Below are 14,022 nucleotides of genomic sequence, written 5' to 3' on the forward strand. Positions count from 1 at the left end.
AGAGTCAGAGCTGGAGCGTGTGGCTGAGCCCAGAGGCGGCCCCAGGTCGCCAGCTCCACACCTACCATGGACGGGGAACAGAGACCAGAGATATCGAGAACCAGTACCTCAGTGGAATTTGGGTGAAGCAGTAGGAGACACCATGGTGGGCACACAGAGTGGCTCCCTACACCCCCTGCACACACATACACACACACCAAGGTGGCTGGCTCCCTTCTCTAGAGTTTCCAGAGCCCCCACCATGAAAAAGACCTCTTCTTCCACAGTGTATGGGAGACCCCCGGCCTACTCCCAGCTTCTGCAGCTGAACTGGGTGAGTTGGGGGACAGCCACGAAGGAGGCCGTCAGGGGCAGAGAGAAGGGAGCCCAGGCGGGGTCTGCCGGGGAGGGCCCACGATCTCATAGGCAGGGAGCTCCTGAGGCCAGGCTGCAGGGGGCCAAAGTGCACAATTTCCAGGGTGACCCTCTCACTGGCAGCAGGCCAGGCCTGACCTTCGCAGACCAGTAAAAACGTCACACAGAGAAAACCAGCCAGGCTGCCTGGGACCGAGGGGCTCCCAGTTTCCTGGGCCTAAGGGAAGGCCCTGGAGCTGGGGGCTCCCATGGGGCCCCCGGCCCCACCCAGCCACCCCACGACTCTGTCACAAGGAACATGCTTCCTCAGATGCCCAGATGGTCCCCGTGTTGACTCGAAGGGCTGAGCACAAAGTGTGAGTGCAGTGGCACCTCAGGGACCACTGGCAAGCCCAGCCTGGATGCTCCGACACGGCGGCCGTGACCATGATGTTGTGACACCGTGGGCTGAGGGAAACACCCCCAAACAGTTAGCCTGCTGCCACTCATCCCAGACAGGGAGTTGAGTAAGCCCCCCAGAGAGGGCTGCTCTGCACAAGCTTGCTGATGTGTGACTGGACTCTGCCTCACCAGCTGTGTGTCCACTCTCCTGAAGGAGCAGACCAGGCGGCCTGGCCAGCCCAGGCCTGCAACCCAGAGGCCCATCAACAGAGCGGGGAGCTGCTCTGCCCCCGGACCCTCCTGCACTCTCCCTCCAGCATATAGTCAGGCAAAGAAGGGGGCTTCCTCTCTCAGCCTGCTCGCTGGTACTGCTCAGTCCACTGTACCCACAGAGCTGTGGTCCCTGTGTCCCCTGCTGGGCCTCGAGGGGCCGGGACAGAGCCAGCCTCACATGCCCGAGGACAGGCGTGCAGTGCACCTGTCCTCCCAAAGGTCTTGAATGTCCCCACTGCACAGTGAGGCCCTCTCCACAACCTGCTCTTTCTGCTGCTTCCTGTAGCCCTGCCCGGGTGGGAGCAGAGGGAGGGCCGCTGACAGGCCGCTGAAGGGCCACGGAGCTCTCTCTGAGCCTCCGCCCTGTGCTAGCCTCCTCATTAGCCGCTAATTGCGGTCTGTGCGGGGCCTCCCAGGGCTGTTGCCCCCATCACACCTGTTGACAAGATGTGGCGGCCCCAGTGGGAAGGTGCTGCATGTTGATTACGGCACTAATGGTGTGCTCATCGCCCTTGGTAATTCCCCAGACAAAACACCGTGTCTGGGATGCATATCTTGCTTATAAAGTGGGGGGTGAGGGGCTGGGTTGTGGCAGCTCAGGCTTGGGCCAAATCACCAGTGCTTACATGTTTTCCTGGGACAGGCCACTTTCTATCTCGGATTCTGAGAGTGACGGGCACAGGGACTCACACGTACAGGCGGGCTGTGTGGCTTTCTCACCTCTCCTTCCTGCACCCAGTACTCAGGGCCTGGAGAACCCTCAGAGACGTGTGGAAGGGTTTGCAGAGACAGGCCCGGAGGCTGTACCACTACATCCGCCCAGACGGGCAGGGGTCAGTGCTGATCTACCCAGAACACCTGAGCGCGAAGACCCCCTTACCATACGGAGACCCCTAGAGGGCCACCCACACTAACAAACTAAATAGCCCCTGGTTTATGAAAAGCATGGGGGTGGGTTTGGAAGGCGAGAGCCACCCAGCTGGGTAGGAGGCCAGCCCTGTATGCAGAGGGTTGCCTGAGCCGGACCTCTGAGAAACCAATCCTCTGTTCCACGGGGCTGTGTCCCCACAGGTGGGAGCTCATAGATCCAGCCCACCCCCACTCCTCCCACCTGGCAGTTCCTGGGCCCCCAGACTTAATATGGGCAGTTCTCAGCAGCTTATCCTGCAGTGCCGGGGACAGCAGAAGGAAGCCTTCTCACCCATGGCCGCGGCTGCCCCTCCCTCACCTGTGCCGGATACAGGGGTATCTCGGTGGATCCTGTGGGCCTCACCCTGGATGCACATCCCTCCTCCTACAGTTCAGCCATGCAGAGCAGGAGAGGAGCAAACCCCACTCTGTCCAATGTCTTCAGGAGCCTTGACCCACCACACAGTAGCACTGGAGCATGCAATAAATGTTTTGAAATCCCATGTTTAGGGTAAACTTCAAGTTATTTTGGAAAAGACAAAATACCTTTCACTTGTCCCCACCCTGGGTCATTTCACACAGGTTCACTGCCCCAGAAAGACACCTGCTGACCCAGCCCCGGCTGTGCAACACAGCCCATGGGACTCGGAGCCGCTGGGATGGCCTGAGCTGTGTCCCCTCTGTCCACCAATTCCCTGAGGGCTGGCCCAGTCCTTGGGAGGTGGGCTGCAACCTGGTGAGATGCGTCCCGTCACGTAGCTGTCCTCCAACCCCTGAGGATCCCATGAAAACATAGACGTGTGGCTGCAGTGGGCTGCATGTGACCCCTCAAGTGATATGTCCAACCAGAACCTATGAATGGGAACCTATTTGGAAAAAATAGTTTTTTGTAGATGTAATAAAGAATGCCTAGATGAGGTCATTCTGAGTTAGGGTGGGCCCTACATCCAATGACAAGTGTCCTTACAAGAGACGGGAGGACACACAGGAGCTCCATGGCCAGAGTGAAGGCAGAGGCTGCAGTGATGCTCCCCAAGCCCAGGCCACCTGGAGACGACAGAAGCTGGACACAGGAGAAGGAGCCTTCCCTGGGGCCTCTGGAGGGGGCACCAACCTGCCCACACCTTGCTTTCAGATTTCTGGCCCCCAGAACTGAGAGAATAAGTTTCTGTTGTTTTGACTACCCCCACACCCCCAGTTTGTGGTCCTCTGTTACAGCAGCTCCAGGACACTAACACAGGGCCAACCCCTTGGAGAGTGAAACCGACACCCAGTTGGGGGGACAGACAGCTCTACATGCTTGGTGGGAACCACACCTGCACCCACCAGGGGTCAGCTGGTTGTATTGGGCAAACCTGTGGGCACGTGCAGAGCAGAGGCCAAGCTCTGCACTTGTTCCAGCTCAGGTAAGTGGGCACACACACAGTCACCGCGTCACGGCAGCTGCACAGGCTGGCCAGCTGGCCTGGCCACAGGAGCCATGGCCTCTCCATGAGTCCTCAGCTGGCCCCTGAGTTCCTGCCCCCCACCACATGTGTAAACTTATTGCACATGGGAAGACGTGCACAGCAAATACTCACTAATGATGATGATGAAACAATTTGCAAAATGTGAGAGCAGGCACACCAGAGGTGAGGCATAATGTTGGCGCTAGAGCCTGAGGGTCTCTAGGGACACAGTCGCCCTCACCCAGACACTCCTATGGGACCAATGGGTCAAGCCTAGGCACACCAGATGTGCTTACTCTGTGGCCTCTTGGGGTCACCTTGCAGCAGCCAAGTTGAGTCTAACCCCCTTATTTATTTACTTGCTTACTTACTTACTTACTGTTTTAGAGAGAAGGAAAAAGAAAGGAAAACATCAATCAATGTGTGGTTGCCTCTTGTGCGCCCCCTACTGGGCACCTGGCCCTGAAACACAGGCAAGTGCCCTGATTGGGAATCAAACCAGAGACCCTTTGGTTCACAAGCTGGTGCTCAGTCCACTGTGTCTCACCAGCCAGGGCCGGCCTCTTCATTTTTAAAAAGAGTTTTACTAAGATATCAGTTCACATATTAAACAATTTGCCTATTTAAATATTGAAACCTACCCTGCACACCTACTTGTTAAACTCCTCTTCTCCAGTGTTGTGGGAACTATCTCCCTACCCCAAATGGAGACCACCCTCTACTCCCCAGCCAAAGCCAAAGACCCCTCCACTGTAAATCTTTTCCACCACACCTGCCTAACTGATCCCTATCCTGTCCCCAATCCCAACAGCACTTGTCACTGTCGAGAACTTTTGCAAACCCACTCTGCAGCATTTCAGTGAAACTAAGTTTATCTTGGGCTCCACTGGTTGTAATAATTAGTGGGACTGTTCAGATTTCAGAAATCACATCTCAGCCCTTGCTCAAGTATAGCCAAGACAGGGAGGATGGGCGTGGCCTGGAAGCCTACCTGGGGCAACTGCTGGGAAAAGTTCTGTCCTGGGAGCCAAGGGGAGTGGCTGCAGGGCTTGAAGAGGTCACACCAGCAGGTGGTCTCGGGTCCCTGTGTTACAGTACAAAAGGGGGGGCCAAGGACAGCCGAGGCAATATACTATTACCCGAAAGGAACCCCCCAGGTTCGTTATGTCCACCGCCAGAGGAAAGACATCTCTCAATGCCAGAGATTCATGAAAAGGAATTTATTATTCATTTGAAATAACACAAACTAAAGTTCCCCACAAATGCACAGTCCTCCCAGCACCCTCCACGTGGCAAAAGGGAGCACTTCCAAAGCCTTGTGGTCCCAACCAAGACACCAAAGCCGCATGGTCCTAAACAGATGTGTGGTCCCAGAAAGACAGACACCCGATGGCTGCTGTGCCTTTGTTTAAATCCCAGCACTAATCTTCCTCTGCAGCCCCATTGCTGGCTCCTCTCATAATTGGCTACAGCTGCCAGATTCTGGGCAGCTGTGGCCCTGTGGTGTGGAGCCAATTATTTCCAAGCTCTTCTGGACCCTATTACAAATCCCTATTTGGGGCTCCCCTCTTGGCTGCACCCTGTTACACCTGGACCATGCAGTAGACTCATAGGCAGGTGTGGGAGTCATCAGGTAGTATTGACCTCAGGGCAAGAACCCCAAGAGCAGGCCCCCAAGCTAGGCTGGCCCCTCAGAAATTTCAGATTACCACCAACATTCTGGGGCTGAACCTGCCAGTGCACCTACAGGGCTGGGCCCACCTGGAGCCCAGGGACGGGCCAGACTCAACCACTGCAACTTTCTGAAAAGCCCTATCAAAAAGTGTTAATTAAGAGTATAACTGTACTTAACACATTTAACAAGGGGTTTAAGATTGAGCCTGACAGCGGCTGTTTCGGGTTTTAAAATCTTACAGGGAGATGGAGTTTTCTCAGACTGGTCTCCAAAAATAACAGGAGATGGTGTGGAAGCCACGCGTGAGCCGCAGAGTTGTCAGGAACCGCTCCCTATCACTGTCACTTTCATTTTCTTCAGTAATGTCACCCTGGTGTGACAGGAGCCCTTCTGGGTTCTTGGGCTACAGTCGTATGTGAGAGCAGGAACACCAGAAGCGTGCCTCCACCAGCTCCCGGGGTTGGAGACCCCGTGGCCGTGCACCTGGCTGGCGGGTGAGCCCTGGGTGAGTGAGGGAGATGTCATTCGTGTCCACGCAGTCCCTTCAGTCGCTGCCCGGTAGGCTGACAAGGTGTAGGGTAGGAACTCGGCTCCACAGCTGGATTGAGTCCGTCGGCAGGGGGCGCGCGCCCTCCAGGCACCCGCTCAGGGGGCCATACGCGCATGCGCCTAGCGGGGGCGCTTTCCGGCAGTGTGGCGGAACTACCCAATGGTTTTGCGTTGTTTGGCGATCCCCGCGCGTAGAGCCGGACGGTAGTGTGGCCACCATGGCGTCGCCCTTCAGCGGGGCCCTGCAGCTGACGGACCTGGATGACTTCATCGGGCCGTCTCAGGTGGGGCGGCCCAGGTGGGCGGCATACGTGCGGGGGGATTTAGAGGAAGTGGTAGCCCCATCCCGTCTCAGTTTGTCCCCCTGAGAAATGGGATAGGGACCCGGAAACCCCGGCCTGTGCCCCTAGGGCCTCTGGCCCTCTGGCCAGCTTCCTGCCAACTGGGAAACCGAAGCCAGTTTCGAGAGGGTGGTGCCCCCACTGGGTTCCTGTGCTCTAGGCCAAGTCCACGGGTTTGGGGTCGGAGGTTTGCCATCCTACACAGCCTAATGAGACAAGTAGGAGCCAGTTATGATGCCCTCAGGACGACCAGGTTAGGGGAGCACGGTGTCCCCCTTCACGGATGGGTACACGGAAGCCTGAGGATGCCAGGCAGTTGCCGCCAGAGTCATCAGCTGGATAGTGGTGGGCTCTGGATTGGGGTTGGGAAGACCCTGCCTAGCTTGTCTGAGCCCTTTTCTAACGTGTAAACAGGCAAGACATCCCATGCCAGTTGTCAGAGCAGGGAAGCTGGTCCGTTGGAATCTCGCACGTGATTGCCCAGTAAATGTTAGGGTGTGTGGTCACTGGCATTGCTGTCTTTCTGGAGGACAGAGCTTGCTCCTAAAGGAGTCAGGCAGCTGCCCATCAGTTGCCTCCAGTTGTGCAGGCCCAGGGCTGTGAGGGCCATAGTTGAGTCCCAGGAAGAGGGTGAGTGTAACACCCCTGAACAGGGATGAGCTGGGACAGGCCTCCTGCCAGGCCTTTCTGGGGCTGGTCGTGTTTAGAAAGACCAAGGTCAATGAGGCTCTCCTAGTAATGATGAATCAGACAGGAAGGTGAGGAGAGAGATGAACTTTCTTTCTGGGGCACTAGGCAGGGAGGTGAAGTTCAAGCAAAGCATTCTTGCCAACTCCTAGGCTTCCTCTCAGTAGCCAATTAACACTGGCCACTGGCTGTCTGGGGGGGTGGCCATGCCTCCTGTTTACAGTAAGAAGGGTAAAGGTCAAAGTTGGCAGGTGTGTGCTGACAGGTTAGAATACAGACCCACTTAGCACCAGTCTTTCTTTCTTTCATTTTCTATCCTCACCTAAAGACATGTTTACTGATTTTAGAGAGAGGGGAAGGGAGAGAAGAAGGGAAACATTGACAGGTTGCCTCTTATATGCGCCCCTACTGGGAACCGAACCCACAACCTAGGCATGTGCCCTGACTGGCAGTTAAACCTAAGACCTTTTGGTTTGCGAGACGACGCCCAACCAACTGAGCCACACCAGCCAAGGCAGCACCAGTCTTCATCTGACTCTGAGCTGCAGCGACCCTCAATGCAAGCAGGGTATCAGAATATGTGCCCAGGGTGTAAGCAGGCCACCCCTCTTCTTTAGGATACTCTGCCCACTCAGGCCTGGTTTGGGGTGTCTTTCTGGTATAGGACTGCATCAAGCCTGTGAAGATAGATAAGAAGCTGGGAAGTGGCGTGGCGAAGATCCACATCGAAGATGATGGGAGTTACTTCCAAGTCAGTCAGGTAGGTTCCAGCTCAGGTGATCTGAAAGTCCTTTCACCGTTCTGTCCAGTCACAAGTACAGTGGCTGTGAGACCTTCCACGTCTGCTAGCCCTCTGTCACGGGTCAAACTCACTGACTTTCAGGAAGCCTGAGAGAGCAGGTACGGGAGGGGCCGGACACAATAGAAGCTGAACATGGAGCTTGATTTGTTCTGCACAGGAGGCCCTTTTTGCAGAGATGGTGGTTCCCGTCTTTCCATGTCTCCGTTTCTGAGTTCTAATTGCATAAGATTTTCCAGTTCAGACTGCTTGTTCTTAGTGAATACCTGCTTAGGGTATAATTAGCAATGACAAAATCCTGAACTAATGTTGTTAAAATTCACCCCACCTATCTGCCATTTGGACTTTCAAGCACATCTGTGTCATCCCATGGACTGCCCCTGGCCCAGGAACCCTTATGAGCAGGGGAAAGAGCCCCAGGGTGACTCCTGGTGGGGACAGACAGTATGGACCAAGGATTTACAGGGAGAGAGCTGGCTATTCGCTTGGTGCAAGAGGGTGAGCCAGCAGCACAATAGGGCTCCCGCCCAAGCCTGTCGCAGCACGGGGTACTGGGTCCTTTTTAGGGAAGAGACACCTCAGGAGGGGTCCCACGAATGAAGGGACCCAACTGAGGCAGGGGTGCCAGTGTGCCCCGCTGTCCAGAGCAGCAGTGCCTCATTTGGCGGGAAATCAAATAGCCACTCAGCTCAAATTATGTGGTTTTGTGAAAAGTGCAGGCCTGTGAGCCTGGCTGGGAATTTCAGTCTTCTCAGCTCTCTGATCATATTGTCAGCCCTGTAGCTCACCTGGCCTGGGTTCAGATCACTCCTGCTTTTGCAGGAGTAAAGGGGCTCAGCTGGGATCATCTACATCTAAGAAAAGTCGCTACATTTCAGTCTGGAGGCTTAACCCAAACTCGAAGCTCTGTCTGCTTGGTAGAGTCTGACTTGTTGCTGTCTGCTGTGTTCCTCCTTGACGCCGGTGCCGGTGCCGGGTGGGCAAAGCCCACGGACACAGGTTCCACCACCTCCTCCCTCTGCCCTCTGTCCTTCTTCCTCCCTCCTCTCCCTTGCCTTTCTCTTCCCCTTTCAGAGCCTGCCTTTGGCATTTTTCTGTCCTCACAGCCCCAGGAGTACAGCCTGGGGACCAGCAACTCCTCCAGATCTCTGTGGAGGGTCACAGGCCTCCAGCTGAGTTTGTACCAAAGTCAGAATTTGATGGTGCTATTTAATTCTAGAATGTGTGTGAGTACTCCTGGAATATGTAACCTTTGACAATTTAGCCGCACACAAAGCCAGCCAACTGCCGTGTTGGCTGTGGTGTTGCGTAGGGTCCCGTAGGCCCTGTTATCCTGAGAGCTCGGTTTCCTCATGTGGACGGGCCCTCTGCTGACCAGGTTCTTGTGCTTCCAGGACGGTGGGACGCGGAAGCTGGAGAAGGCCAGAATCTCACTGGATGACTGCCTGGCATGCAGTGGCTGTGTCACCTCGGCAGAGACTGTGCTCATCACTCAGCAGAGCCATGAGGAGCTGCGGAAGATTCTAGATGCCAACAAGGTAAGCAGCGGGCAGTCTTTGAGACTCCACTATAATGCAACATCAGCCGCAGCAACCTTCATCCCTGCTGTCGGGGGCAGCTCCTCCCTGGTGCTATTTGTCCTGCATCTCCAGGTACCCCCCACCCCTGCATTTTTAAGTCTAGTCCATGGGCTCTCAGAGAGTTACTCATCAGTATTCCGACAGTGAAATATCGGACCCTAAACTTCGGGTCCTACGTACACAAAGATGACACCCTGATGGAGCTGAGGCTGCTCTCGCCACTCCTGGCCCACTGAGAATCCGTGTGAAATGCACAGTGAGCAGTGCATCCTTTGCTTTGCAGACAGCAGCGCCTGGTCAGCAGAGGCTGGTTGTCATTTCCGTCTCGCCCCAGTCCAGAGCATCCCTGGCTGTGAGATTTCAGCTGAATCCTACAGACACTGCCAGGAAGTTGACTGCGTTCTTTAAAAAACTAGGTAGGTGAGGAACTTTGGGTGCAAGCTGCAGGGCGGAATGCGGAGGCACTGGCGGGGTGGGGTGGGGAGGGCTCTTCACACCTCCGAGTCACGGAACTTAAACATGTCACAAACTCTATTTTGAGTTTGACTTCAGCTTGAAGTTTTTGCTTGATGTTTGGAAGCAGTACCATTAAGAAAAAGCCTGACTTTGCAGTCTCCCATTTCTTAGATTCCCCCACTTTTTGTATTGCTTCTGAATTATCATTATCAAGGCACGTTTCCCAGGCCCGGCTCAGGTTGAACGTGTATGGGGAGGACGTGGGGTAAGCCCGATGCAGACCAAAGTCCTAGGCAAATGAAGCCAGTTGTCACACGCAAGTCTCCCAGGCAGCGGCACAGGCTGTCCACAGCATCAGCGTGTCCTGTGACACTAGAACAGCATGCTTTCTGTGGCCACTGTGCAAGGCAAGGCCCCTGCTGCCGGCAGCATGCTCAGCAGCACCTCACACTTAGGCCATCCTTCATGGGGCTCAGAGGGGTGCTTGCCTTCCAGGGGCGCACTATGTGTTCGATACTGCCTTCTCGAGGAACTTCAGTCTCCTGGAGAGCCAGCGAGAGTTTGTGCGGCGATTCCGAGCACAGGCCGACTCCAAGCACGCCCTGCCCGTGCTGACTTCCGCCTGCCCAGGTATGCGCACATGCTGACAGCACGTTAGCTGGACGTGGGTAGTGGGAATGCTGGGTGGGGGTGAGAGGGTTCTGCCAGCCTAGGATGGTTCCTTTAGCAGAAGGAGCTACTCTGAGAGTCACCTGTAGTCATTTCAGGTCCCCAAGACAGTAATCACATGGGTGCTAGAAATAACAGAGTAGAGATGTTCTTTAGTGGGAGGGACTCCTTGTACAAATCAGTCCGCCCCCAGAATGTCATGTCACAGCCAACAGTGAGAGGTGACTTATGAGCCACCCCCATTTGTTCTGTGTTGGCTTTAGGCTGGATCTGCTATGCAGAGAAGACCCACGGGAGCGCCATCATCCCCTACATTAGCACCGCCAGGTCCCCACAGCAGGTCATGGGCTCCCTGGTCAAGGACTTCTTCGCCCAGCAGCAGGTAACAGGGACAGTCCAGCCCTGAATGATTCAGTGGCATTGTCTTGAAAGATGAGCCAAGACCTGCAGTGTCCCAGAACCCACTGACAGACTCATGTCACTCCCTGGCTGTTTCAGGCCATGCCTGCAACGTCAACCTGTGTCACCCTAACGGGACCCCTTTACTGCTGGGACCAGGCAGTGACTCCATGTTTCCACATCTCTCTGTGCAGCATGTGACCCCCGACAAGATCTACCACGTGACGGTGATGCCCTGCTACGACAAAAAGCTAGAGGCATCCAGGCCCGACTTTTTCCGCCAGGAACACCAGACGCGAGATGTGGACTGTGTCATCACAACAGGTGTGGGTCCTGCCACCCTGAGTCCCTGCACCTCCAGCTGTGGTCCCCACAGCCAGGGAACAGCTCTGGCCGGAGCGGCCATCCCCTGTGCAGAGTGCCTCGAGGCTTGGTGCAAGGCAGGGGCCCTCCCTCGGAGCCTGGTTGGCATTTGCAGCTGTCTAGTCTCAGGGACCCGAAGCACACAGCGCTCTCAGCACTAGTGTTTGCTCTAAAATAGTCTGCAAGGGGATGGGTAGAGAGTTTTGTCAGCCCTTCTGGCTCACGTCGTTTTCCCCATTTCTGAGTGAAGCAGCCCCACAGAATCTCCAAATGCTTAAAAAAAAAACCCAGAAAAGTAAATGCTGGAGAGCTGAGTCAGAGGAAGGGCTACATGCGTGAGCACATGCCCAGATGTGATGGCGCACCGCTGTAGGAGCTCCTGGGAACAGGTCGTCGGACTCTGCCAAGTCACCGTGGGGTGGGTGCGGTCCCAGGGCAGCACGGCAGGTCCCCTGAGGTCTTCCGAAGTGTACCTTCCCCCTCACCCCTGTGGCCGGGTTTGTCTTCTGCCCACAAGCCAGGGAGTGGACATCAGGCCTCAAGTACCAAATTACAGGCTGTGAGGCAGGCAGATAACACGGTGTCCTGTGACATTCTTGGTTTTTGCTGAGATCCCAGCTTATGAGCATCTGTGCTGTGGTTCCACCACAGGAGAGGTCTTCAAGCTGCTGGAAGAAGAAGGAGTCTCATTAGCAGAACTGGAGCCAGCCCCCCTGGACAGTCTGTAAGTCACTGCCTGTGCAGTAGAAGGGAGGAACCTGCGTGGGGTGTCAGGGCCCTCTCGACACTGGGGTCACAGGTGTCCTGGCAGGCAGCTGCAGCACACAGTGATGGGCAATGTCCTCTCCCTACCTCCTCCCACCAGAGCTTCCTTCTGATGGGTTCCACGCCTGCCCTGGGGGTCTGTCTCAGTGTCCACAGAGGCAGTCACCATCGAAGCTGACCTCAACTTGATATAGGTCTGAGGTCACCAGGTACAGGTGACTCAATGGAAGGGGCCGGTCCTCTCCCACCTCTTGATACACCAACAAAGCTCCCAGGGGTCCATGACTCCTTACCACTCAACCATGAGAGACAGAGGCCACCTGGAAGCCTCAGCAGGTAACAGCCCCACTGCCACCTAGGGCCTTACTCTCTTCCCCAGGTACAGCAGCACGTCTGCCCAGGAGCCCACCAGCCATAGAGGTGGGGGCTCCGGGGGCTACCTGGAGCACGTGTTCCGGCATGCAGCCCAAGAGCTCTTTGGAATCCACGTAGATAAGGTCACCTACAGACCCCTGAGGTCAGTGGGAAAGGCTGCAGTTGGGAGCATCGTAAGCCCTGGGTCCCCTTGCTGATGTGGGCGTGGTGGAAGACAGTGCACTGGTGTGGTGCAGATCCCGCGGCACTGGATAGGGGCTGGTCCCCCCTCCAGCTTGCCTGAATGGGCTTTCTGGGCCTTGGTCTTCCCATTGTAGAGGTTGGTGACCCCTGCCCATAGCAGTCCAGAACCCCAAGGGGCGAGTGGTGGCAGGGTGGTGTGCCCAGTACAGGATGTCCCACTGGGACCTCCTGTCCCACAGAGGGAGGTGAGGGCTCTGAACTCACCACGCTGCACAGCCATTCTTGGGGAGCGGGGTTGCCATTGTACAAACCAGGACACCGAGCCTGGGGGTGGAGTCACCTGCCAACTTGTGGAATTCAGCTTTCTGCCCTCCCTCCCTCCCCGTCACTGCCCTCCCCCGGGGAGCTGGTAAGGTCCGCAGCCGCAGCTGTGGGGGTGGGGACAAGTGCTGTCTCTGCCCTCCAGGAACAAGGATTTCCAGGAGGTGACGCTAGAGAGGGAAGGCCGAGTCCTGCTGCACTTTGCTGCAGCCTATGGCTTTCGAAACATCCAGAACCTGGTGCAGAAGCTCAAGCGAGGGCGCTGCCCTTACCACTATGTGGAGGTCATGGCCTGCCCCTCAGGTATTCCTAACAGGCCCACTCTGCACAGACAGTACAGGGGCCCCTTCTGGGAACATCCTGAAGGGCAGGAGGGGTACATGTGGGGCCCTGACCCCTGGCATGCGAATGCCCTTCCCATGACCATGCCCTCACCCATCCTGCTCTGCCACAGGTTGCTTGAATGGCGGAGGCCAGCTCAAGGCCCCTGAGATGCCCAGTAAGGAGCTTTTCCAGCACGTGGAGAGGCTGTACAGCATGGTCAGGACGGAGGCGCCAGAGGACGTGCCCGGGGTCCAGGAGCTGTACCAGCACTGGCTGCATGGCGAGGGCTCGGAGCGGACCGGCTCTCTGTTGCACACGAGCTACCACGCGGTGGAGAAGGCCAGCTCCGGCCTCAGCATCAGGTGGTAGGAGTGCTCACCGTAGCCAGGACCCCGAGACCCCGGGGTTCACCTCTAAAATGCGAGGGGAGCTGCGAGGATGTGCTAGAGCCCACACGGAGACGGGCCTCTGGGCCTACAGCCTGTGGAGGTGATGTCCAGCCTGCGCTTGCCCGGACCCCCCGGTGTAGGCCAGCGTTTCCACAGGGCGCCGGGACCTCGCCACAGGCCCACGTCCACGAGCAGCGCCCTGCTCTTCCTGGTTGTGGTGACCCAAGTGTGTGGCGGTTTCAGCCAGTCCCATGAGGGAAACTGGGGTTCCTCTCCCCCATTTCTAGATTTCTCCTGAAGCTGGGGTAAAGATAAGCCAGACCCGCCTGGCTGGTCCAGCATGCAGCCCAGCACGGGGAGCCCTACTGCACTTGGCGGCCAAGGACTCTGGCAGGGAGGGGTGCACAGCCTATGACACCCGTGCTGGGGACACGGTGCCCACTCCACCTGGTGGTTCCACTGGAACCAGGTGTTTGTGTTGAGGAAGCTGTGGCCCCTGGAGCCAAAGAGCCTCAGTTCTTCACAACTGGACCCCCACTTACCAGGGCGGGGAAGGGAGGCAGAGAAGATGAGCCCTGCCTGTCAGGCCCGCCCCTACTGAGCTCCACCTGTAATAAACAGGCCTCCCTCTGAAAACAGCTTTGCTCTAAAAGCTTCTGCCAACAATGAAAAGGGCCTTTCAAAGCTTTAAAGTTCAACAGCCCAATGCACTTTGCTAGACTTTTCCCCCAAACACTCAGGTCTTAGGGCTTAAGTGCACCACAGAGAGGGACCCATGGGCC

General features: G+C 56.4%; 1 protein-coding gene across 2 annotated transcripts; it reads left to right on the forward strand.

The window, feature by feature from the left end:
• Positions 1–5,727: 5,727 nt before the first annotated feature.
• Positions 5,728–13,882, forward strand: CIAO3 (cytosolic iron-sulfur assembly component 3). 2 transcript variants are annotated; one of them, XM_028528723.2, is made up of 11 exons: positions 5,728–5,873; positions 7,282–7,377; positions 8,811–8,954; positions 9,280–9,412; positions 9,948–10,082; positions 10,385–10,503; positions 10,715–10,844; positions 11,535–11,607; positions 12,028–12,165; positions 12,673–12,830; positions 12,982–13,882. In XM_028528723.2, the coding sequence occupies exons 1-11, from the start codon at positions 5,808–5,810 to the stop codon at positions 13,218–13,220; spliced, it is 1,431 nt and encodes a 476-aa protein (XP_028384524.1). In that variant the 5' UTR covers positions 5,728–5,807; the 3' UTR covers positions 13,221–13,882. The 2 variants fall into 2 exon arrangements, with proteins under 2 accessions (XP_028384524.1, XP_035877013.1); XM_036021120.1 differs by lacking the exon at positions 12,028–12,165 and having other exon boundaries at positions 5,747–5,873.
• Positions 13,883–14,022: the final 140 nt, after the last annotated feature.

The sequence above is a fragment of the Phyllostomus discolor genome, chromosome 3 (genome assembly GCF_004126475.2).
Source record: "Phyllostomus discolor isolate MPI-MPIP mPhyDis1 chromosome 3, mPhyDis1.pri.v3, whole genome shotgun sequence".
Taxonomy (NCBI): Eukaryota; Metazoa; Chordata; class Mammalia; order Chiroptera; family Phyllostomidae; genus Phyllostomus; species Phyllostomus discolor.